At 41.3% G+C, this 27,500-nt stretch overlaps 1 protein-coding gene across 2 annotated transcripts in view; it reads left to right on the top strand.

Moving 5' to 3' along the window:
• The window catches only part of LOC113573690 (fibrinogen C domain containing 1), a 79,414-nt gene that overhangs the window by 30,149 nt on the left and 21,765 nt on the right, over positions 1-27,500 (top strand). For both annotated transcript variants that reach the window (XM_027004107.2, XM_027004106.2), the window contains 3 exons: positions 7,446-7,605; positions 8,724-8,860; positions 24,141-24,237. In XM_027004107.2, the coding sequence (XP_026859908.1) occupies positions 7,446-7,605; positions 8,724-8,860; positions 24,141-24,237 (394 nt within the window). The remainder of the gene's footprint in view (positions 1-7,445; positions 7,606-8,723; positions 8,861-24,140; positions 24,238-27,500) is intronic.

Below are 27,500 nucleotides of genomic sequence, written 5' to 3'. Positions count from 1 at the left end.
TCGGAAGAAACACTCTCTCATGGCCAGGAGTCTGCCTGTTTGGCTGATATATTTCCTTCTCGCCACTGCCATTCTTGGTAGAGAGTTGGCTATCTGGTACTCAGGAACTCACTAAGAACATGATTATCTGTAGGTGTGGCTCAAATGTTAAGATTACCCTTCAAGACAAAGGAGCACAGAAGTCCATCTCAAGTTAAAACCATTAAAATGGTAGAACTGTAATTTTTATTTTTTTCATTCTCAGCCAAAGTAGTATTAAATTATGATTTAATTCTCAGCCAAAGTAATATTAAATTATAATGTTATCAAAGGCCTTTCAATGAACAAATGGATATGTTAAACATAATTGCAGACAGTATATATATATATATATATATATATATATATATATATATATATATATATATATATATATATATAATATTTAAATTAATATTTAAATAAATAATGAAATATTTATTATTTATTGTATAATACATTTATAAAATTATAAATATAAATAAAATATAAATAGGGATAAAAGTCAATTGTACACTTTCACTTAGCCCAACTCAGCACTGGATCCAGCAATGACCTGCCATTTTCCCGACTGATGAAGTATCTTCAATGATGACATTTATACTTTTCCCAAGCATAGCCCCATTGATAAGCATATGCAAATACATTAAGAAAAGATCCTTTCTAAGTTGGCTAATATGCGAGTAGGTAATAAGTTATCAATGTGTGAATTAGGTACGTCAGGTTATATACTATAGTAGGTCATTTTAATTAGACAGTATAAGAAGAAATGGTAGCAAGTCAAGAGAGGTTTTTTACCATCTGTCAGCAAAGTAATTAAAGTGATACCTTTGCAATTACATTTCTATGTAAGAGCCCTTAACACAAAAGAAGACTATTGTAACGAATGCCCGAGTGCTGAAGGGCATGGAGCAGGACGCACAGGCTCTCTCGAAGGAGTGAAACATTTAATGACACAAAAACATATAGACGATGGTGGCACTCACAAATAACATTAATGACGAACACAGACACACTTAACACTAACGGCTTTAACGTTTAACACCGGCCAGACAAACATGATTACGGGTATTACATTCAGACGCTAACAAAACAAACAATGAGGAGGGGTGAGGCACGCACTGACGGGGCTTTAAATAGACAGACACACGCTAACACTTAACCCCGCACAGGCGCGTGCCTTCACGAGGCTGTGGCTACAAACATGAGCGAACCCCCCTGCACGCGGCAGGCCCTACCACGTGACTCGGGGGCGGGGGGGGGGGGGGGGGGGGGGGTCCTGTGACAACTATAAAAGTAAATTCAGCACTGGGGTTTTGATTTCCACACTGATGGCTATGTTTTGTGGTTAAACAATCCTGCATTAAAAAAAATAAAAATAAATAAGCATAAGATAAGTTTGTAAGCATCAGACCAGTGTACAATTGCCTGGACAACACTATAAAACATGCTGTTATGGTCTCAACTTTCCTGTTGGTCCTCCATATATGTAATGCTTGTTTTGACATAGCTCACAATAGGCTTTGAGGACTGCAAAAGGTGATATGAGGATTTTTGTGTACAATATGTGCTACCTTCTGCCCGTCTCCTTTTCGCTAAAGTTGAGAACTCTAATCAGCGGATTTCCAGGTGCTGTCTGTTACCTTATGTTAAGTGAATTACCAAGGACTTAAATCCTAAATGTAATCTGAATTAGAGGTTCAGGATTAACACCCTCTTCCTCTTTTACAAGTTACTGACAAGCTCTGACACATTAAACCCATCACAGGCACACATGTACACAAATACACACAGAGGGGGAGAGAGAGAGAGAGAGAGAGAGAGAGAGAGAGAGAGAGAGAGAGAGAGAGAGAGAGAGAGAGACTCAGGGAAGAGTGGAAGAGAGTTATTTATCACCATAAAACACCTGTGCATTCAAGAAGCATCTACAAAACCCCCCCACCCCCACTGCCCCCACAAATGGAAGGTAATCTCTCATTTTCTGATAACTTTTTGACAGGGGTGGTGACCTGACCGTGTGTGTGCCTGTGGGGGCGAAGGTTTGGGTTGTTTGTTTGTAGCCTCACTCTCTGGTACAGTTTGAAAATGGCCTTTGATTTTAAAAGGGTTTGTGAAAGAAAGCCTCTTTGCAAAGAGGAGCGCCAGAAAGAGCAATAGAGAAAGAGAGAGGACACTACAGAGTGCAAAAAATACAGATCCAATATGTGAACATTTCTCTCTACATATATATTCAGTATTAATGAAAGTCTCATGATTACACACTGATCCTTCCTTGACTGGTTTTACATGGCAACAGTCTGAATTAAACATTGTACTTTTTAAATCTTCCTTTGTTCTTTGCACTGTGTTCAGTTCAGTTATTTTCCCTTAGTTTGGCTTGTAGGTGCTTTTCTTTTTCACTTTGTAATATTAACTTTATTTTTACATTTCCTTGAGCAGTCTCTCAGAGAGATTTTCTTTGAAGAGATCTCTTTGAGCAGAACTGTAGAACATGAGTACAGCTTCCCTCCTTTGTCATGAATCCATCCACCATTGCCTCTCAATACACAAAGTATATGTTCAGCTATGATAGCAGCATGTATACTATTTCTGCATTTACCTTTGTACTCTCCTCCAGTGTAAACCGCTTTGCACAGTGCAGAAAGATGGGGAATAAATTCTCACTTTGACCGCAAGCATTGGGCTACAGTTTGTAACCCCATTTTGGCTCCCGTGACACCAGTGGCTCGTTTATGGCCTTGTATTAAGGAAAGTAATTCTGCGCTGTCAATCAGTGCGCTGTTCTGGCCATCCCAGAGAAATACGTGAAACCTATACAAACCCTGAGGGCAGCTCTCTTCACCAGTGGGTGACACCAGCTCTTGTTACCATGTTATTAGATTGTGTGTGTGTGTGTATGTGTAAAAAAGGCACTGGCATTCCACATGCTTTATATGCCCACATTCTTTATGACTTCTTGAGCTGCCAAAGGAGAGGGGACATGATTCAATGTGCCACATTACAAGGTATATGACAGTTAGTAATGGTCCGGCCCATCGCCATTGTCCTCTGAGAGCGGCTTCAGTTCACACGTATCTGATGAAACAGTACAGGGGCCCATCAGAATCACTGAGGATGAGACACCGAGCACCTAGCAAAGTCCTCCTTCCTATACACGCCCTTTACATATTCACACATGTACACGCCCTTTACATATTCACACATATACACGCCCTTTACATATTCACACATGTACACGCCCTTTACATATTCACACATGTACACGCCCTTTACATATTCACACATGTACATGCCCTTTACATACTCACACATGTACACGCCCTTTACATATTCACACATGTACACGCCCTTTACATATTCACACATGTACACGCCCTTAAATACTCACACATGTACACGCCCTTTACATATTCACACATGTACACGCCCTTAAATACTCACACATGTACACGCCCTTAAATACTCACACATGTACACGCCCTTTACATATTCACACATGTACACGCCCTTAAATACTCACACATGTACACGCCCTTTATATACTCGCACATGTACACGCCCTTAAATATTCACACATGTACACGCCCTTTACATATTTACACATGTACACGCCCTTAAATACTCACACATTTACATGCCCTTTATATACTCACATATGTACACGCCCTTTACATACTCACACATGTACAGTCCTTTTACATATCCACACATGTACACACCCTTTACATACTCAGACATGTACATGCCCTTTACATAGTCACACATGTACATGACCTTTACATACTCACACATGTACACGCCCTTTACATACTCACACATGTACACGCCCTTTACATACTCACACATGTACACACCCTTTACATACTCACACATGTACACACCCTTTACATACTCACACATGTACACGCCCTTTACATACTCACACATGTACACACCCTTTACATACTCACACATGTACATGCCCTTCACATACTCACACATGTACACACCCTTTACATACTCACACATGTACACACCCTTTACATACTCGCACATGTACACACCCTTTACATGGGTCACATATGTACATGACCTTTACATACTCACACATGTACACGCCCTTTACATACTCACACATGTACACGCCCTTTACATACTCACACATGTACATGCCCTTCACATACTCACACATGTACACACCCTTTACATACTCACACATGTACACACCCTTTACATACTCACACTTGTACATGCCCTTTACATACTCACACATGTACACACCCTTCACATACTCACACATGTACATGCCCTTCACATACTCACACATGTACACACCCTTTACATACTCACACATATACACATTCTTTGCATAGTCACACATATACACACCCTTTCATATGCAATCCATCTATAAAGACAAAAGCACATGCACATGCACTCTCTCTTACACTTTCTACACCAACCCTACAATGTGCAAGAACAATCATAACATATGTACATTTTTCTGCAAGTGCAGCAAATATAAGAAAGTATAAGCAGGATAGGTATGAATGGTGCATTATAATGAAGCACAGCTATACACATACAGATGCAGACAGATACGTATGTACATAGATGTGCACAAGCACACATGCAGGCACACACATTTTCAGTGCTATTTCCCTGTGTTCTGAAGGAAAGCTGCGTTGTGATCCCTAAATAACTGTCCATCAACTGATCTACTTGAGAAGCCAGATAGTGTGTGTGTGTGTGTGTGTGTGTGTGTGTGTGTGTGTGTGTGTGTGTGTGTGTGTGTGTGTGTGTGAAGAACACGTTCATCCTAGTTCTTCACTGCAGAGGTGTAAATGTCCTTTTAAAATCACTAAGTTTAACTCCAATTTGAGACCAGGAGAGGCAGCTCATTTATTATATCGACTAAGATACACACATAGCTCACACTCATTCAAACACACACAGTTTCCCTTTAAAATAGGCCAGATTTACTTAGGTCAAGTGTGTGTGTTTGTGTGTGTCTGTAACCTATTCTCCTTCCAATCTCATCATATGTTTAACCCCTTGGTGTCAGGGTGTTCAAATTCAATTCTGTCTATAATGTTCTCGCATACAATCATGTTAATCTCGTTCCAGCATACAGGTAAAAAACTCCAAACCGTCAAGCCATCAAGTTGTGACAACAGTGAGAAGTTGAGACACGTTTAAAAGCTACAAAGCTTTTTTGAGTCCACAAATTGGGTTGTTCTCAAAGAGGTGACAGCCACAATAGATGAATATGCATACACAGTGACATCATACATCATCTTCTGTGAGGGCAGCTACATTCCAACTAAAACATGGGTGAAATACAGCAATGACACACCATGTTTATCAGATGAGCTCAGACAGGGAAAAGGAGACAACATTCAGAATTGGGGATACCATTTTCTCAAAGAAGGTAAACACATACTGAAGAGAGAGAATAAAGCAGCAAAAATAAAATACCTAGACAGGTATACCTAGCCACGTTGCTGCTAAAGAGCCAACTTTGGCTTGGAAAGGCCTCCAGATTACAAACTACAAGAAAAATCCCCCTTCTACAGCAGGTTCCAAAGTGGGAATAACCCCACCCTGTTCTCCACACCCACACTGCCTCTTCATGTACTGCTCACCTCACCATCAATGAGCAGGATGATTACAGGCTCTTCAGTAGACAAAAGATCCAGATGCACATTTAATCTCACCATCAATGATAAAACACTGCTGAAGTTAACACCAGTTTTCACAGATATCTTCGACCTCTTGACTTCTGCAGTTATGGAAGCCTTTGAACACCTGGTCCTAGGCCACCTGAACTATATTACAGACCCTCCGCTGGATCCCTGGAAGTTTGTATACAGAGAAAACAGAGCTGTCGAGGATGCAGTCAACCTTGCCCTGCATTCAGTGCTACAGCATCTGGACAGTCCAGAGATGTCTGCTTGAGTTCTGTTTGTGGATTTCAGCTTGGCTTTAAAAACCATTGTGTCAGAGCTCCTTATTCAAACCATCCCAGCTGTCCATTCCAGATCCCATCTGCCAGTGGGTCATGGATTTCTTGACAAACAGGAGGTAGCAGGTGTGACTTGGAAAACACACATCAGACACCTGAACTCTCAGTGCTGGAGTGCCATAAGGCTGTGTCTATTCACCTGTTCTTGTCTATACGTTAATGACTGCATCTCTATGGAGCAGTCTGTGAAAATCTTGAAGTTCACAGACACCACTGTGGTTAGCTTCATAACTTATGGCGATGAGGCTGCTTACAGGAAGAATGTCAACCAGTATCCTCGTGCAGTCATAACCACTTGCCAAAGACTAGAGAAGATTGGAGATGATTGTGGAGAAGATGATTGTGGAGAAGAGATGGTGGTGGACATCAGATGAACCAAAGTCTTTGTGGTCTCCACCGTGAAGTTTCTCAGATTCCTGGGCACCACTATACCCAGGGACTTAAAGTGAAAGGGGAACTCAGTCTACATCGCAAAAAGAGCACAGCAAAGAATGTTGGTGCTGAGTCAGCTAAAGAAATTGAACCTGCCACAGGTCCTGATTCAGCTCTAAACAGCATCCTCACATCAATAACTAACTGGATTGGATGGGTCACCTCATGAGCCAAGCTCCAACACATAATCAGGACAGCCAAGAAGATCATGGGATATAACATTCCAGATCATTAGGAAACCTACATTAGCAGGGTCGAGGAATCCACTGGCAAGATCATAGCTGACCCATCTCACCATGGACCCTCCCTGCCACTTCCATCTGTTAGAAGAAGGGCCTTTAAAACCAGCACGACTAGACCTACAAATTGATTTTTTTTTCCCCAGATCTGTAGCACTCATTAACTGTGGTGAACTTTTATCACTCTAACTGAGCATCCCAAGCCTTCGCACTGTAGCCCAAGCTACACCTCTGCAGAATAATGTATCTCTGTCCAGTTTGATATTGTTTATATAAAACTAATATCCTGTAAATAAGAGTTTATTCCCATATTTTGCTCAGAATCACTCTTCTTATATCTACTGTGCTAAATTATTCCTTTTTTATCCTTTATTTTATTCTTCCTAAGTTAAATGTCATATTTCCAGTAGCAATCACCAAGACAATAGCATTTTATGTGTTACATACTTGGTGGAAAAAAGTCATTCTTATTGTGGTTCTGATCATATCGACCTTAACCGCAGTGTAGCTGTTCAGGGTGCTGATATTGGATCCTTGCAGAGAAATGGATCATTGCAATGTTGTTGCTGTCCACAGCGCTAATAAGTGCTGTCTGCAGTGCTAAAAGTGGTCACTGTAATAGCATTCTTCAGGGGGCTTGTGCTGGTTTGTAGATATTTTTCTTAGTAAAGCTGTTTGTGCGTGTGTGTGTGTGTGTGTGTGTGTGTGTGTGTGTGTGTGCGTGTGTGTGTATGTGCGCGCATCTTTTCCAGCTACTCTCTGAAAGTCAAGTTAACATGGTGAAGGTGGTGAACTCAGTAAGCGATGCTTTGAGCTCCATGCAGAAAGAAGGTGGTGGGCTGAAGACCAGGGTGAAGGCTGACCTGCAGAGAGCTCCAGTTCGAGGAGCACGGCTTAAAGGCTGTGCCAACGGTCAGTTTTTCATCTGTTTGTCACTTCTTTCCTTCTGTGTGTTCTGAAGAATATATTATACTTGTGTTTTCATATGGATTCTCCAGACATAAAAGCTCCTTTTTCCTTAGGTTGAGAAATATACATACATCTGACAAAAATATAACACAGACATGACTCAAAATGGAATTTACAAACATGTACACATGGATTTATTGATATATTAATTCCCCTCCCTCCCAACACAATATGAAATTAATTTAATTCCAGCGAGAGCTGTACACAGCTAATGCCCAAGAATGAATAAGCTTGTGTCATCCATCTGTCCATTCTGCAGTTATCCACCCAACATCCTACGGAGTTTCTAATCAGTGTCCCCAATTTAATCTTCTGTCATGTCTGGTTAATCCCCTTTGTGCCATGTGGTTTGGAATCTCCCCACCCCACACCAATCGCCGACATTTGAAGTCACACTCTCAACATAAGCAGCTCCACGTTACTGTCTCTTCAGCCAAATAAATGCATTCCGATCAACTCACCATTAGCACTCAGAAAAGTAGTGAATGTCAAAACAATTTCATGCAAAACTGCGTTTAAAGTGAGTGAGTAATTATTCCGTTATGGGTTTTTTTTCTCTTCCATCTTTGCCCCATTTGAACCACCATTAGCAGACCAGCTCGGAGGCTGAAAGAGGCACTGAAGCTGAAACAGTTTTGAGTCGTTAAAAGTCGTTAAAGTACATATGTGAAATGCAAACCAAGCTTGACGAGAGCACACGGGTGCCGGCTCGGGGCTGCCAGGAAGCGGCTGTATGGTTGTGTTGTTGTTATTATACTAGAGGTGCAGGTTTAAGCCAGAAATGTCTGTGCAAATGAACACAACTTTGCCTTTGCCTCTCAGTAACTATGTCCTGAGATGCATCACCTTATAAGTTGTGAAATGCAGTACATACAGCTTTCTCAAATGCTGGGAGGAAATAAATTTCATATAGAAATGATTCTCATGCTCCTGTCCCCTTCTCTCTCTCTTCATCTCTCTTTCTATATCTATTTCTATTTCACTATTTCTTTCTCTCTCTCTCTCTCTCTCTCTCTGTCCCTCCCCCTCTCTCGATCTCTCATACATTCTCTTGTTTTCAGGCTCCCGCCCTCGTGACTGTAGTGATATACATGCGAGCGGTCAGCGAGAAGATGGCATCTACTCTGTGTTTCCCACTCATTACCCTGCAGGCTTCCAGGTCTACTGCGATATGAGTACGGATGGCGGAGGCTGGACGGTGAGTCACACACACACACACACACACACACACACACACACACACACACACACACACACGTTCACGCACACACGCACACCTCTACAAAAGCACACACCGTTCATCTCTGACACACTCATAAATTGCCTGGTATATGCGTTCCTGCCTAAATGGATATACATACTCTGCCCTCCTCTTACAGCACACGCGTATACACACACACACACACACACACACACACATTCGCACACACTAAAAAAAGATTAAATCTGACACACTCATAACCTGCTTGGCGTATATTTGCCCGCTTAAATGCATATACATATTCTCTATCTTTACCACACACACACACACACACACATACACACACACACACACACACACACACACACAATTTCTTTACAGCAACACACAGTCATTCCCTCTGACATGCTCATAAACTGGTATATGTGTGTCTACAACAGCCTGTTGAAGGTTTGCCTGCCTGAATACATACACATATACGTACACAATCTCTACACTGCACCACACAGTCGTTCGCTGTGACATGCTCATAAACTGCCTAGTATATGTGTGTCCACACCTCCGCTGTGCAAGCACTCTCAGTTGTGCACGTGCACACTCCAATGCTGCCACGGACATCATCTCACCGCCCAAAACCCATGTGTAGCCCCGGCCTGTGTCACAGGCCCTATAAATCAGGCAAACGATTACAGCGGCGGTAGAATGAGCGGGCGCGCCGGCAGATCACTGCAGCTCCAGGGGCGCGGGGTCTCGTCACTGGTGAGTAACGCTTATCGGGGCATCGCTCTCACAAACCCATCTTTTCTGACACAAATATGGTGAAAACTATTGACAGACAAATTATAGTCCAATTCCATAAACCACAGTAGAGACAGAGAAACAGAAGGAGAATGAGGAAGAAAGATTAGGAGAAGGATGTGGAGGTTAAATATAAAAGGAGAGAGAGCGAGAGAGAGAAAGAGAGAGATTTCACGCAGTACATTTCTCCCATTCAGATGTGGCAGCCTTCAAGGAAGAACGCACCGTGCTTTAGTTGAATATAATGGTTATCATCAGTATTTGAATTTGGTTCCAGTCACATCAGGATAAGCTATGCCTTGTGAGTCAGTGAACTAGTAGATCCTACCATAGATTATGTTGTTGTGAGACTTGAATCAAAGCCATGTAGGGGCTATTTATTTGCATGTAAGAGGATGTGTTTGAGAGAGCTTGAAAACTAGCATTATTAAAAAATCTACAAGGGCAAAAAAGATAGCGATGGAGATGTGTGGGGAAAGATGGCTCTAGGCAATAGATGATGCATAAAATCAGCAACGCTATTAGCTGCTCATAACAGTCCCACTTTTGGCTTCCCTTGGGGCACACCACACACACCGGCACTCACACACACTAACACAGACACAAAAACACAGGGGCTTGTGATTAGCATGGAAAACAGGCACCAGACCAGTAGGGATAAAATTGTGCAGAGCAAGTGGTAGTGTTGGTGGTGTGTGTGTGTGTGTGTGTGTGTGTGTGTGTGTGTGTGTGTGTGTGTGTGTGTGTGTGTTTGTATTCATGAATGCACAAAATGATGGGTGACTGAAAGTGAAATGGAGCCACAGAGACATAGCAGCACTTCAGGAAGGTAAAACAGAAAACAAACCCTTACCAGAGATGGCAACATCTTAGTAGAGAGATAAGAAACAGGAATTACTGTGGTTGTGTAATCATACTCGGATGTTTGGGAACGATGGCGCTCATGAAATAAATATTATCATATTATCATTCATCCCTTACCTTACATTAGGCGTGATGGACAAGCTTCTTTATCTACTATCAACACACTAATCTCCCTTAGCTTAGGCTGTGGAGAACATTAGTTTATGTGTGTGTGTGTGTGTGTGTGTGTGTGTGTGTGTGTGTGTGTGTGTGTGTGTGTGTATATATATATTGTTGTTGTTGTTGTTGTTGTTGTTGTTTTTGTTTTTGTTGTTGTTGTTGGTTTGTTTTTCACCTTCTTAACACTTGACCATCAGATGAAAAGTTCATATAGCAGTAGGCACGTAGGTGAGGCTAGGTGTCCTCGAGTGTCCCTGGGTGGTCTCCTGCCTGCTGCGCCGTTTCCTGCCACTCTGGTGCCATGGAAGTGAAACGTGTCGTGGGAGATCTGCGCGTCGGGTGTCTCCCACAGGTGGCATTGCCTCTGCTTCTTCTCAGCTCTCAGGAGAAAATGGGTGGTGCCTGGACTGATCCATTTTGGGAGAAAGAATTCCCCACAGTCTTTTCGCACCTCCCAACCAGCACTGGCTGTGTGGGTATTTATGATGGCCACCACGGGTAGAGTCCTGCTGTTTTCCAGATCCACTACCCCAGGCTGCCACCTTCAAGATTTGAGAACTGCACAGCTGCAAGACCTCCTGAGGAATGAAATGGGAAAGCAAACAGGATTGCAATATTTTGCAGTTTTTTCTGAATTGCTAAAACATTTCCTGAAATCTCCTTTCCTTTTCTCAAAACAATAAACACAAACCCCCAAAATTCAAGCTACACTCTCAAAACCATTGACTTGACTTGCAAAATCGAACAACTGATTCAAAGCCATTTTATCTTTACTCAAAACCAAACACTATCGTCAGATAACACACAAAGCCAGTCAATGTATAAACATGCAGCAATCATTACGCACTGCATAAATAAATGCAAAACAGTGCACTCTGGGCAGAACAGAAGAAACAACATCTTTAAAAACATCACTTACACATTCTACATAAAGAAGAAAATCTGCAGCAAAAAAAGCTCTATATTGACACTGCCAATTGTGGGAAGACTCACACTGTTGATTCCTTGAATATTCACATTGTCTTCAACAACCCACTGTTGTATTTCACGCAGTCGAACTGCATTATTTTGAAGGACCATATCAACAATGAGAGTCTCCTATTGTTGGGAGAATATACGCATCCTTCCACCCTCATGTGGCAGTCTTTCCGTTCTTCAAAAATAACATTTTGTTAGAAGTGTACACACTGTAATATTGTATTGACATGCTTCCCCTAATACTGTGCAATACAGACACAGTAGTACGGTAAGGAGGATTTTTTTCCCTGTTTACTTTCTAGAGTTTTGGTGGAGTGATTTACTGAGACATCATACTAAATACCAGTGTTTTTTCAACAATTTTACTTGTTTTCTTCCTGAATTTTTTGATTATGGAAGCCATTGAGAACCTGCTTAAATTAAGCTGAGCACCTAGTCCTGCTTCCTTCATACTCACTCCATGGACCATAACATAATTGTTCTGTTCTATTAAACAATATATGATTTTTGCTCTGATTTCATCTGAGATTATGGCTCGTACTGTTCATCTTCGAAATATCGGCACAATGTCTTCTGGCTCTTGGGTGAAAAATCATCAGAGTGTCTTATGGAGTCTTATGGAGATGATTAGACTGTAAAACCTTCTATAGCTCGATGAGAGAATATGTAGAGTACAAATCGGAGCTAGCATGTTAAACATATTTACAAATCTCCTGTCACAGGCTAAGAATATCACACAGATACTTTATTGAGCACAATGACATCTACATGAGTGTAACACAACATTAACTTATATTGACTCTTACTTGAATTCATTTTTGCAATGCAGTCAGATCTGCTGTTACAACTTCCAAACTGTACGCTGGGGATTTTGCAACCATTCATGCCGTAAACTTATCTCAAAACATACACGCGTTTGTAATTGCTGAGCAGAGTGTGTAGAATAATCAACAATGTAAATGTAGGATCGATCGCAAGACTCGGCACATGACCCAATCACAAGTCAGTGCACGCTTTTGACAGAGCTTCTTTTCTTCTAATTGCTAATACTTTGAACAAGACCAAAATTCAAGTTTTATGATTATCATAATTGCATTTATCTACATGCACATCTCTAAAAAGTCAGATCTTCTCAGATTTCCATAGACTTCAGACAAATTCAAAGAATGCTTTGAATTAGAGAAACATTAAAGGAATGATCATTCAAAGAACTGTAAATGTATTATAAGCTTAAGAGAACACCTGTGTCAGAGACACCTCTATCATAACAGTATCGTAGAAAATGGGATATTGGAATATTAATGCATTCCCTTTGGATAAGCTTTCATTATTATATTGCATTTATAATTTATCATTAAGGCATGTGTGTGTGTTGTGTGCATGGATCTGACCTGATGTGTGTAGTAATGGCTGGCGTAGACAATTTATAGCTTTTTTGCAGGTAGAATCATCCTATTAATTCCCTTCCTGCAAAAAATAGTCCAAAGCGATTTTTTTCAGCTTCCCAATTGAGGACTCCTGTGGGAACATGTGACAACTGTGACTGCAATCACTTAAGGAAAACTTCACTTATTTTACCAAACTATGTCGACCCCAGTGAATTTGTACTCTCACGCTTCGGATTAACACGTCAACTAACACATTGCATCAACAAGTCTCTCAACAGAAAAGATTCAAAAACCAACATGTAACTTTGACTTGACAAAGTCCAGTATGGGACAAAGGAGGTCCCCATAGGGCTCACCACATTCCAGTATGGTCGAAAAGAGGTCTACCATGGGGATCACCACAGTTCGGTATGGGAGAAAGGAGGTCTACCATGGGGATCACCACAGTTCGGTATGGGAGAAAGGAGGTGCCCAGGGGCTCACCACAGTTCGGTATGGGAGAAAGGAGGTGCCCAGGCGCTCACCACAGTTCGGTATGGGAGAAAGGAGGTGCCCAGGGGCTCACCACAGTCCAGTAAAGGGGTGAAGGAAGCTTTAGTGCTGATAGTTAGCAAGCAGTCACCACTCAGCGCTAGCTGATTTCCATGGAGGAGAGCATTATCCAGTTGGTGGCACCAGCACTGGAACATCTGAACAGTGCTGTGGATTGAGCACTGGAACATCTGAACAGCGCTGTGGATTGAGCACTGGAACATCTGAACAGCGTTGTGGATTGCCATCTCCAGCTGCGTCTTTTTTCCTGTTCTGTTGTAGCTTTTCGGCAGGGAGCAGAAGCACCATGAAGACAGCTGTCTGTCACAGAACATGGGGCGCCATATTATCTCACCATTACACACACACACACATACACACACACATGCTCACACATAGGCGTGTGCACATACACCCTTTTGGAAGGCTTTCACAGATCAAAGATGACAGGGAACAAAGATATATCTGTAAGGTAAGGTAAGCAGGTTCATCCTTTTTTGTTATGCAAGTATTTCGGTTCCAGCTTGCTGTATTTCATTTCATCACCTCACAGAGTTGTTGTAAGTTACAGCCAAAAGTAATATACCATTTGTGCCAAAGGGGTGCAGTTCCATCTTATCTCTTTCTCTCTGACTCACTCACTCAGTCTTACTCATTCTCTCTCTCTTTCTCTGTCTCTCGCACCCGCACACACAGACAGACAAACACACACACACACACACACACACACACAAAGAGGAGCATCAGTAGTGATAGTCAGTATTGTGTTCATGGTCCTGGCCCACTCTAATGTAGTTGAGTAATATTATTTTATTTGTTTAAAATAGGGGGCTGAAAGCAAACCCTGCATAAATCATGTACGGTAGCACACGATCATGCATCATCAAATGGTGCTTTGATCAAAAGCACACAGCCTTTTCCTGAAATATTATAAAAGCAACTGAAACTAGGACCTGAAATGTAAAAGTTAGACACTGGTGTGTGCACATGCTCCCCTTTGCCCCGTCTATTTCAAATGCTCTTCAATCACTCCCTCATCTCTCTCATCCATATTTCAGGACCTGGTCATATATTGTCAAAGCAATGTTTATTTTGGACTGTGCTTGTTCTGCTTCTGTGGTGCCGGACTAATGAACTCTGTAGCTCTGCTGATGCACAGTGTGGTATTAGTACTTAATGTGCGTTACATTCTTTGTGATAATCACATAAAAATCAGACACGTATTTGTAAGAATACAAATTTTGGTCCAGAATTAGGCCATAGCCATTCTTGTTTTTGTTTTTTAAATCATGACTCTCCAAAATCCAAATTTGTTAGTCCCAAGTTCTGATAGATTTATTAATTAACCACCAAGCAAATTATATCGCCTGGGCAACAAATACCTCTAGGCTGAAAATCTGTGTGTTTATCAGCAGGCGTCGTGGTGTGGTCAGGAGTATATAGAAGAACACGGTGTATATAGAAGTACATAGTGCTGCGCACTTTCTCTAAAATCATTACCATCTATTAGTTTATTTGCTGTTGTTTATTTCCTTGTTATTATACAATCACTGGCAGCCTTACTGGGTAAGCCTATTTTGTAGGTGAGCATTATAAACATAAACATCAGGGTCTGTAGGGTCTGTAGAACATCTCCTGGCATGATTTATCAGCTCCCCTCTAGCCGGGTCTTCAGTCCGTTTCTGACCACAGGTCCGCTGTTGCTATTTCGGTGGTGGACCACTGTCAGCAGTGCAGTAGACTCTGACATGGTAGTGGCACGACTGTGTCTGCTAACAGTGTCTACAAGGGCCTTCTCCATGTGCCAGGGACAGCTTGGCTGAAAGTGAGCAGCCCGAAAAAGTCCTGTGGTCACAAACTGATCACTGATGAAGGTGTAGAGGATGGCCAACACGAAGTGTGCATGGCCAAGGATGAGTTCTGGACTGCAGCTCTACACATGCAGAGCTGGTGGCTGGTTTGGCGTGCATTTTCCATTATCAGCCCCTACTAACGAATGTGACAGGGTGGCAGGTTAGAACAGGTGACACCTGTTCTAACTGGTTAAATTAGAACTTACCTGCCATGAGTGTAGAACGTGGGAAAAGGAAGAAAGGGAACACAAGTCTCCAACTGAAGAGTTTAACAATAAACGTTGGCAAAAGAATTTAGTAATAAACGTGCACGCGAAATAAATAATGAAAGTGAAGCTAACATTCATGACCAAAAACTGGTCATGCAAACGCAAAGGCCTTTATAAAGGTAGAACATAAAGACACACAGGGGTAGCAATGAATGAGACTCAACGCGCACCACCGGCATAGGGTGTGGCAAGAAACCAAAACATATTTTTTGCAAAAAATATGCAAAAGGCCACATGGATGCCTCCACCCCCAGATGGAGGCTGCTGGTGGGGAGGCACCATCACACTACCTTACATTGTAATTTCTTCTAATTATATCTGGTGCATTTCTGATGATTCATAGCACATTACACATTGTTCTAAGCCTAATAATTGTGGGACTATCGTGGGACATTCGTAAACCACCATGGCATCCCTCTATAGTCTGAATTAAATACAAAATGTGTGTGTGTGTGTGTGTGTGTGTGTGTGTGTGTGTGTGTGTGTGTGTGTGTGTGTGTGTGTGTGTGTATGAGAGAGAGAGAGAGAGAGAGAGAGAGAGAGAGAGAGAAAAAGAGAGAGAGAGAGAGAGAGAGAGAGAGAGGGAGAGAGGGAGAGACTGTGCCTAATTAAGTACTATTCAGACTCTTAAGGAAAGGTTCTTGTCTTTCTGATACATCTACCCTGTGTGTATATGTCTGTGTGTTTTAAAAAGAGAAAGAAAGACACATAAATACAATGTGCCTATGTACCTTGTTTGCCACCAGCTATGGAAATAAGGTTTAATGCATGTAAGAATTTCAGAAACGTATTTATAGTTATACAAACTCAACCAGTTATTGTGAGGAGAGTGTTCTGTTGTACAGCCCAGTGTATGTTAAGAGAAATATGTCCAACCAAATATAATGTAAACTATTTGTCAGTAAAATAGTCTGCTTTACTGCTCAGACAAACAGTATCTATGCCTTAACTTAGTAGATGTCTAGAGCAGAGGAGGTGTTAATAGTATATTATTCTATTACTCGTTCTTAATAGATTAATTAGTTAATTAGTGGCATTTACACGGTTCAGTGCTGTGTGGAAATCTGAGCTGCATGTGGATTTAGGTAACACAGATGGGTTTATTAAAGATACACTAGCCAATTTTGATTAATTTTACAATTACATAACAGCAATGAAGCATGGTGAACATTGTCTGAATGTTACTTGATATATAGATTTATATAAGAAAGAGACAGAGAGAGAGAGAGATTTCACCAAACCTAATGTCACTCTCTTAACCTCACCAGTTGTTCTCCAGCTCCATTGTCAGCTCCAATCAGTTCTCAACCAAGAATTACAGAGTCTGCCCACCACTGACCATTCAAAAGTGCCCACATGCTAAAAACATCTCACAGCCAGAGTAACTCACTGAGAGAAGGGAACATTGATTTGTGGTCCTGAATAACAACTGACCATTTTTTGGTTAAGCAGGACCAAAGTGGCCATTGTGATGTGGTCATTCTGTGGACACCCTTGTGGTGAAATGGCACATGAGAACAAGGCTTCACTGACCCCAGCTTGGCCTATACACCAAATTCACATAGGCAGTCACAGCATTTAGCCAAGCCAAATAATAAGCCTTATTAAAGAAAGAATCGATGTGTAACAGATTGATGGATGGTGAAGAAGTAATAAGTATTAAGGAGAAAAGGTTTCCATTGACCATAGCACAAAAAGAGCATACTTTGCAGAGCTTATTTTATTAAAACAAAGATAGACCCTCTGGCTATATGTAAGCTCCTTAAGATACACTGAAAGGCATTTCATTACACTAAGCTCTCAATTAAAATGAAATAATGAAAATAAAGCTTTTATCTTTGAAGTAATGGCCACACCGTGAATGTTTGAGATGTGACATACTGTACTTTTACAACAAGCTTTATAATAGCAATGGCTGTTCCAAATGCAACTCAGACAAACATGTCTACGCGCATGCATAGGGTTAACCTATCAGAGTCAATCACAACACTCTGTGACCCAATCGTATGCCACTTACGCGTGTCCCGCTCATGCACCACTCCTGCTAGCCTCAGTACCCTTTCAAAAGCTCTCCCGATCAACAAACACTGCCGCAATGACATTTCTGCCCCCTTCCCCTCACCCCACCCACCAAAATCTTTAGGTATTAGCGTTAATTAGCAGGAAATCGGCCTTCATTACAATGGATGTGTCAGCTGACATTTCCAGAACCCTGCGATTGTCATTTACAGTGAAATGGCAGTTCAATAGACTAATTTAGAGAAAGAACACAGAGAGAGCTTTCACAGATCACTGCTCAGCAAGTCACATCAATTTCCACGTCAACTCCTGGGTACTGGGAGAGTGAAATGTATAAGCTGGCACAAAATTTATAAGACAAATTTCTATTTTTGAGAGCTAATTAATGCCTAAAAGACTATCACTCATTCATTAATGTTAATTGGTGCTAAGTGAAGTTAACATACTGATTAAATATATTTCATCCACAAATCCATTATGGCCGTTATGTTGTTGTTGTTGTTTTTTTCCAAGATCTTGAGTATGGGATGTGCATGGGCATTTCTGTTAGCATCTGCAGTGGCAAATTGATCCATGTGACATGACACCTATTTTTGTCACTGCTTTCTCTCTCTCAGACTCTGTAGCACTTTTGCAGAAATTGTGATTAAATTTTGCTGAAGTTATTTTTTCCAGAACTTTTACATTTCCTTCTCTATTTTAATGATATTATACTGCCACGGGGCTATTAAGTAAAGCCTTGCATCGCGCTGTATATTCAATACGTTACTGTATATTATAATGACAAAGTAGAAGTAAATTGAAGAGTTGAAATGGCCCAGTCACAGTGTAAAGAGAGAATATAACATAATAAGTAGGTTTTGAGAAGATTCTGACCAAGAAAAAAAGGTTTTAAATTTGAACATTAAAAGTTGAGAAATAACTAAGCATACAAAAGGGCTTTGGGAGATATCTTTTTGGGGAGCAACTATTCAGTCTCTCTCTCTGGCTTGCGCTCTCCCTCTTTTTTGACACTGTTGTTAGACAGTGATGGGTAAAGCCCCATTGACCTCCACTGTCTTTTTGGTACTGCAAAAAGATTGGCTGCTATTATATATGTATGTGTGTGTGTGTGTGTGTGTGTGTGTGTGAGAGAGAGAGAGAGAGAGAGAGAGAGAGAGAGAGAGAGAGAGAGAGAGAGAGAGAGACCGAACCGACTTCCACCTTGACAGCTATTTCTGTTCTAGTTTTGTGCCAGTGAGGCTGAGCTCCCATAAGCCTATAGGGCATCTAAGAGGGTTACAGTGGCATAAGGCGGCACCTGCTCTCTTGCCTAGACCCCTCCTTCTCTCTGACACCCCTGGGGTTTGGTCAGTTTTTCAGTCATTTTACTTTGGGTAACTGCCTTCATCACAGTGTCACTGAAGCGCATGGGAATCACAACGATCATATGTTTACGTGTGAAATGAAAGATACAGTACACAATCTTTTATAGTAATTAATGATTTGAGATCATTAACCTCAAGAGGTTTGGTTTCAGTCATACATTTACACTAGAGATTTTTGGACAGTAGGGCTGGGCTCTCATCTGTGGGCTTTGGAGGTTTAAAAAATACCCCCATATGGTTTCTTGAATTCTTAGAGTAGCAACAGGATAAAATCAATCAAAAATAGAATTACTTTGTCAAGCTGACATGTAGTATGTACACACTTTACATTAGGCAGAGATTAAACATGACTTAAATACATTCATGTTCAGCAGACAGATTAAGCAAAGGTAGTCATGCAATGCTGTCTCCATTCTCTTAGTCAAGTAATCCTCGAGTTTATTTCTAATATGAAAACTAGATATATGTCATCAAATTAAGTATTAAAATAAACTGAAAGCTTCAATAGTTTTGCTTATGACTTTCTTCTTGATCACTAAACTCCAGACCTACACGTTGATTAGTCTCTGATTCCTTGTTTGTCTCCCTCTCCTATGATACAGTAAGACATTTTGGGCTTTAACATTAAACTCAGATTTACAATAATTCAAAGTTTAAGGAGATATCAGTTCATGTTTTTGGGGGGTGGGAGGCTGGTGTTATTCTCAATAGACTGGCTTTTAGCAGAGCTGCTGTCTGTGCAAAAGAAATAGCTTAGTCCATCTGCAGGTTATGAAATATAAAACTGCCTTACGATCAATGCTAGGTGATTTTACTATCATTAACTTATAAACTAGGCGATCGTAAAATATACTATCATAAAATCAAAAACGTGCCAGCCATTAATGCATACACTAAATGCAATATTTGCATTATAATGCTCTAAATGCAATATAATGCTGAATACTACAGAAACTGTTTTTTATTTGCCTTATAAATAGCATGTTCTTCAGATATCCTCCATTCATATAATGCAGGTGAATAAGATTTCACTTCATACAACTAAAACTTGTAAACATTCGCATTTCTTTCTTCCCACTTTGTGTTGGAATTTCACTGTTTTTCATTTTACATCATTTCAGACACAGGGCCTTCAGCATTGGGTTGGATTGTTTGTTTTTGTTTGTTTTTGTCTGGTTGAGTGCAGTAATAGAATACTGATATGCCCTGAGGTATTTTTACGTGATTAGACCCAAACTTTGTGTCAACCTTTGTGTTTGAGGACAGTTCTAAAGAAGTCAGGAACCCTTACTATTTACTCTGTATGTGATGTATTTTGAATGAAGCCTGTTTATTTTGTGCTTTCAACCAGCATTCTATAATCCCAGCAGTTGCCAACTGAAGCACTGTGCCAAGTAGCACTGCAGACCCTCCTGTGGGTTTTACAGATTATCTTACAACTCACAAGGGTCAATTTCATTGGCTAAACAAGGTGTTACTCTCTTCACCATAGTTAAATAGCAGAGGAATGTTCTTTCCTCTTTACGAATATTACATATATAGTCTTTCATAGAAGCATTAGAAGCCTTATGTGCCTGATGAAGAATTAAGGAGAAATCACAAATAATGAAGGAGAAATTAGTACTGATAGTGGTCTAACCCTCTGAAGTCTAAGGGCATTTTCTTTGTTTTTGCATATTTTCTTTAATTCACTTTAAAGGTTCTTACTTATAGCATGATGCCCATATTTCATATTAATATAATATTGTTCAGAACAATCTCAGCTCTCTTCCTAATGAGGTACCATTTGACCTAGCACACTGCAAGATGGAATAATATGGCCATAAACCTAAAAATATGAGGTCCAATTTAAGAAATGTGTCATATTTCATGTGAAAACATATCTTTACTCATGTAAACTAATAATGTATATTTTTGTGGTGAGGGGACACTAGAGAACATTTAGGAGGTGTTAGGGTGTGGTCTACTCGTGTCCCTGTGAAGGCCCTGCTAGCCAAAGAAAATTGGCTTTTCCGCTTGTTTCTTCTTCTCAGGGTTTCTCCCTCATGCCATCTTAGTTTTTTTTCCTTGCCATATATCTGTGAAGGTTTTTAGTCAACCATGTGATTGAGTTGAATACTAACAGTAAATCAAGGGGATTGGACTTGTGAAAACCCCTGGCCTTTATGTGTCTTTGGCAGATTTGTACCTACATTTGGTGAAACTCATTCAGGTGCCTCTTATTAAGGCTGACGTCTAGAGATTGTTCTAGGGGTTATTAGTATACTGATGTGAACAGTGTAGGGGTTATTAGTACACTGGACATACAGACATAGCTATTCCATAGCTGCTCCATTGCTCAATGTAGTTGGCCTTCTTCAAGCCTCTGCTGGAATCAGGGTCTTCTCTATGTGAACCTTTAGATGGGTTGTTAGGTCCCAACAGTTTATAAGTCTGCACATATTTCATTTGAATAGATGGATCACATATTACTGCTCTATGCCTGTGTTTACACAGTTTGTTGAGAGTCCTCCACAGCTTTTCAGATCCTCAAGCCAAGAGATGCATTTATTTGTTAAACTGAACCCGTGTGGTATAGTGCATTCAGTATTGCCTATTTTCCTTTATTTCCATGTGACTACAGTGACAGGAAACATTTCCGTCATCATACAGTAATGAAGCTTTCAGATTTAAATGGTAAAATAGCACAGCATTTGACTTATCAGTAAATCTTCATTCCCTACATGCCAGGGGTAGCATAATGGAGATGAGAGATTGAAGAATAGATGAAACTGGGTTTTCTTCACACTCTCATTATTTGAAAAGGAGAAGAAGGGGGGAAATAGGTTATAAATAAACCTGATTATACTCTAGGAAGACGCACGTCGGAGGACTTATTGATGGCTTTGGACATTCAGTTTATTTGCGCAGAGGCAAGACGGGTCTGAATGTAGAAGACACCAGAAAAATAACACGCAAGGCACTGGATTTGAAGAAAAGATAAAATCAGCTCAGGGAGCAACAAGCCCCTTCATTATCTGTGGGTCTGTGCTGACAGCTAGTTTCCAGACTGGCCCCTGGAACTAGATGCAAAGGACAAAAAGTTTGCCTTATTAGTTCCACTACATTACAAAGTATGCACACACAGCCCACCGCACACGCATGCATACGCACAAAGACAGCCCTCACACGCATCTCATATAGACAATTATATCTCTCTGCCTTATCTGTTCTTTGTCTCTGGGCCGTATATTTGTAGAAGTGTGAAGGCCCAGGCAGTATTGCAACATGAATGTATGATTTTGGCCTCAGAACAAATGTTTGGGTTTCATACCCAGTGAACCTCATATTGGAGTTCTATGTAAATGAGGTAGCATAAGGTGAGGTGTTGGGATTTTTGTGAAACAGGTCAATCTGATAAGACCCCCAAGGAATGCAATTATGTACTTGATATTTATGATGGTTGTTGGCGGATATGATTACCAACCATTATGGCACAGGCATTCTTTATCATACAGTTCAGCAGCCTATTTAATTGTAGGCTACACACAATGAGTCATAACTAGCCCCACCCAAACCTGTCTTATATAAAGAGGGTGGAAAGCTGATGGAAACTGCGTATTTCCCAAAGCTCAAACTCTACAGTGCTATCCCAGCTGCACAACATAAGGTAAAACACAGGATATTATTTGATGACACACATTTGCGCTTAGTGTAGCTGTTTCACATGTGTGAACCAAGTCAAGAAGTCACTCTCTTATTTATAATCCACTTCAGGGAGCCCTCCCGTGTATAGGGCATATAAAGGTGTGTGCGCATATATTCACGAAAAATCCCAAGAAATCCCAAGTCCCTTTTGGACACGCCCTACCTCTCTACCCACCCATCTATACATCCATACAGATCAGTTATAGATGTAGGAAGCTGTCATATAAGAGTGCTCTCTCATCACACGCACACACACACACACACAGATTATGAATCATGAGGGCATGCAGACAGGGGATTATCAGAAACCTTATGCAAAAGAAAACGGAAGTGAGCCCTGAGCCTTTTAAGTTTCCTCTTCTGCAGGCTGAATAGGTCGACATGTCACATCAGAGTCGAAGCCAACTCCGATCTGCACGGTGCATGAATGTCAAAATTCAAACCTTCTCCATGTTTGCACACAAGAGATGTGTACAGAGCCAAGTTTTACTGTGAGACTTGTTTGTATGTTTATTGTTTGTTTTTGTTTTTTGTTCAACTTTCCAATTAAATTCAGGGCATTGTAATCCTGAAAGGACCAAATCACTGGTCTGTGAGCATCTCATAAAGTTATGCATCTCATAAAGTTATGTATGCTTATTATCTCCAAATGGCACAGGGATTCCAGTGACAAGTCAGGATAGAACTGTTTACTCGATTTCTACAATAGCAGTGGCACAGTTGCCAATAGTTTGGCAAGAGAGCGACCAATGTAGTGTAGTGCTGCTTTTGAAGATCCAAGTGCTCCGCCCACCACCAGGTGGAGCGGGGCGCCAGCTCGTGCCAAAGCTGAAGGTCAGCCATGAGCTGCCATGTCTGGCAAACACCTGGTGCCTTTTTAATCCATCCTTGTTTTATGCAGTAGTTTCCCGGAACATCTGCGGATGACTAGAAACGGGATCTTTAGCGATGATTCGTGCATATTCCAAGTGCCCTTTGGATCCATCTGTTCCTGGTCCATGTGCCCATAATAATTTGGAGAACATGGTTGATCAGATCATTAGGCTTGGGGCTGCTGAGCAGTTAAGAAGATTAAGCAGTTCTTGTGAATGGCAGTGCTGGCACTCTGCATGAAGGTGTGCTCATGCGTTGTTCTGCTCAAGAGGCGTGCGTTAATCCTTGAGAGAAGAGGAGCTGAGCAAGTGATCCCTGAAGCTTGTCAAAACAAACCGAAATAAAGCAATGGGCACATCACTGAGAAGCTTTGTTAAAAACATTCAGTGGAGTTCGTCCCATGATCTGGGAAGATATGAGTGTACACCGCTGCCCTTATTGGCCCTGGTATTTTCTGGTTGACTGCTTATCGAGATCATATTTCATTTCAGGTGATTCAGCGTCGTGAAGACGGGTCTGTGAACTTCTTCCGGGACTGGGACTCTTACAGAGAAGGCTTTGGCAAGATCACTGGCGAACACTGGCTTGGTAAGTAAGTGGATGTGTGTGTGTGTGTGTGTGTGTGTGTGTGTGTGTGTGTGTGTGTGTGTGTGTGTGTGTGTGTATACCGTGCACTCTGTATTTCCCAACTATTCATTATTGCTTTTATTTTTCATCAAATTCATAATTCTTGCTACTTTTATCATGTTATTCTTTGTTTAGTTAAAGTTATGGTTGCTGGTGAATGATGTGTGGATAAGATGTTAAAGGCATGGGTTGCCAGTGCCAGGGAAAAACAGTTGGGGGGGGGGGGGGGGGGGGGGGGTGCGGTGATGAGTGGGGGTGTGTGGGCAGAATTGTTTAGAGTGCTCTTTTTTCTATTTTCTCCCTCCTCTCTGGGCAATAAACTGGATTTATTTTATTTATTTACTTATTTATTTATTTGTGAGCTGGACTGGCTTTTGATAGTCAGAGTGCTATACTGGAGCTCTTAACCTTACAGAGTGGTTTAAACGGGGTGATTGCATTCCATCTGCGTGTGTTTGTGTGTGTGTGTGTGTGTGTGTGTGTGTGTGTGTGTGTGTGTGTGTGTGTGTGTGTGTGCGCGCGCATATCAAAGCATGAGTAGAGATAACATTCCTTTTGGAGTGCATTAGGAAAAATGGCTGGATGTGAGTTTGCTTTGGGTGAGGGTACAACAAGTAAGAAGAGGAAAAGATTAAGATTCTCGAAACACTGAGCTTTCATAAGTACCGAAAAGTACATTTATAAACAAACACCCATGCATTCACAATTTTCCTTACAGTAACCCACTGTGTCCATTCTGTTTTTCTAAATTTGGCATTTTTTATTAGTCAGTGCCTAAGACCATCGCACTGCATTGTCGTTTATGCTTTGTACAGTTCATCAGTCAAGGCTGGTGCTGAAATCTCAATTATGTGTGTCTGCCAACAACTCCTGGTTTGCAGCTTGTCATCTTCTATTTGTCTTATGTGGATGGCATCCCGCCTGGGAGGGTCCAGTGTGGAGTGTTGGTGGGGCTAGGGTGGGCAGATCCAGTGTGGGTCTGCCTTGTGCATCTTAAAGTTCTCCTCAGTCACCTCCCATATGCTGCTGTTTCGGCCACCACACCCACTCAAGGTGATCTGGATGTAATTGGCATTTATAAATCTTCTTTCACCATGAATTTCAACAGGACTATCAAGCCGCTGACAACATTGCTTCCACAGGGTGGCGCTGTAAGAATTTCAGAGAATTAAAGCAAGGCATTGCCAAGGTTACTATAAAGACATGAATTGCCTTCGGCAACTGTAAAGGATTCATGTTTTGGGACTTGAATTGAACGCATGATGTGCTGCCATCTTCATGTGTGTGTGTGTGTGTGTGTGTGTGTGTGTGTGTGTGTGTGTGTGTGTGTGTGTGTGTGTGTGTGCGTGTGTTTGGAGGGGAGTGTTGTTTTTGAACAGCCGTCCCCTGGTAAATGACACCGCAGAAAGGTTTATATGGAAGTAATTGTGTGTGCGTGTGTGTGTGTGTCTGTGCGCGTGTGTGTGTGCGTGTGTGTGTGTTCATGTACACACATACACACTAACTCACACACATACACACTAACTCATACACACAAATGCACTCACCCTTTTACACATACACACATACACACACACAGACACACTGAAGACTGGGAACACAAGCATACATTTCTATCAGAATGCATCTTCTCACAATTTATAGAAACATGACACATAGGGCAAAGTCATCCATTCTTCCAGGGCTTGTCGTAAACCGGAGATGGATTGTCATCAAAAGCTTTGTTAGATTCTTCCCAAAGGCAGTTTCAAAAGCAAATGTTCATTATAGCTTCATAAGGTATGCAAACATCAAGTGGTTAAATTGCGAAAGCATGAGGTGTCCAGAATCCATTGTACAAAAAAACATTGCACACACAAAACATTCTCTTCACATGGAGCATATTTACTGTTGAGATAATACATCTCTCTAGCTGTCATATACCATAACTCTGTGTGTGTATGTGTGTGTGTGTGTGTGTGTGTGTGTGTGTGTGTGTGTGTGTGTGTGTGTGTGTGTGTGTGTGTGTGGTAAAAGACAACCATTCCCCCCATGTACCATCATAATGTTCTCTCCCTACAGGAAAAGTGAAATATGACAGAAACATCACACACTCAGCATGAACTATGTTCTCTCACTGCCTCTCTGTCTCCCTCTCTTTCTCTCTGTTTCCCTGTCTCTGCCTTACTCTCTCTCAGACAGTCTCACACACACAAACACACACACACACACCATGACCACCCTGGAGATTTGGGTAAGGTTCATCTCACAATTCTCTAGACAAACCCCCATCTCCTTTTGCTTCTTTACCCTTGACATACTGCTGCTAAGGGGAAGATCTCATAATAATTATGGAATTAGGGTATTAGTGGATGTTGCCCTTGATGCCACCAGAGATGAGATGCCACAAGAGATTTCTTTAGCATAGTTAAAGTCAGTTAGACAAGAAAGAGCTGCTACTAGATTAGCACGGGCTGTAGTAGTCACAGTAATATTGTCATATCAAAATGGCTGGTCTGCCAGCACTTCTGGGCTGAACATGGCTGGCTGTGTCCTCTGCCTTGGCTGAGACATGGCTGAGACATGGCTGAGACATGGCTGAGACATGGCTGATAATCCTCTCACATGTCACCAGCTATTGGCTCCCTTACAGCCAAATGGCTAGTCCCAGGACAGGAACACATACCTTGTATTCTGGAGGTTGCTATCGTATTTGATGTAAACATGTCTTATTGCACTGATATCATTTCTTGTTAGTTTTTCTAACTTTCTTTTCTTTATAATAGAAAATGTTTTTCTGTTTTCAAACAAATCTATGAGACATTTATATCTCTGAACTCCAGTAAGACACTATTACCATATTGTGTGCTCACAGTATGTCTGAATGACCAAAAGGAATCTGGGTTTTGCCTAAACATTTCTGAAGGTGGTTGTGAAGTTAATGCATAGATTTTACCATACTTAGACCTTATACATACAAAATACAAACTCCGAAAAGTAGATGTGCATCAAAACTGCACTAAATACTGAGCTAAATTCAGTGTAATTTCTTTATGCTTACACATCAATGGTTCGGGGAACGATTTCTCGTGATGGCTCACACAGTTGTGTTGAATAACTAACACCGACGAATAATAGTTGCCTTTTTGAGGGGGAGGTGAGAGGTCATAATGTAGGACCAATTAAAGTGGAAGGGGGAGGGAGAAGGGTCCCTGCTGGAATGGATCGTGGGCTGAATTTCCCCC

The sequence above is a fragment of the Electrophorus electricus genome, chromosome 6 (assembly GCF_013358815.1).
Source record: "Electrophorus electricus isolate fEleEle1 chromosome 6, fEleEle1.pri, whole genome shotgun sequence".
Taxonomy (NCBI): Eukaryota; Metazoa; Chordata; class Actinopteri; order Gymnotiformes; family Gymnotidae; genus Electrophorus; species Electrophorus electricus.
The sequence above is the reverse complement of the archived record's forward strand: the minus strand, read 5'-3'. Positions and strand labels throughout refer to the sequence as shown.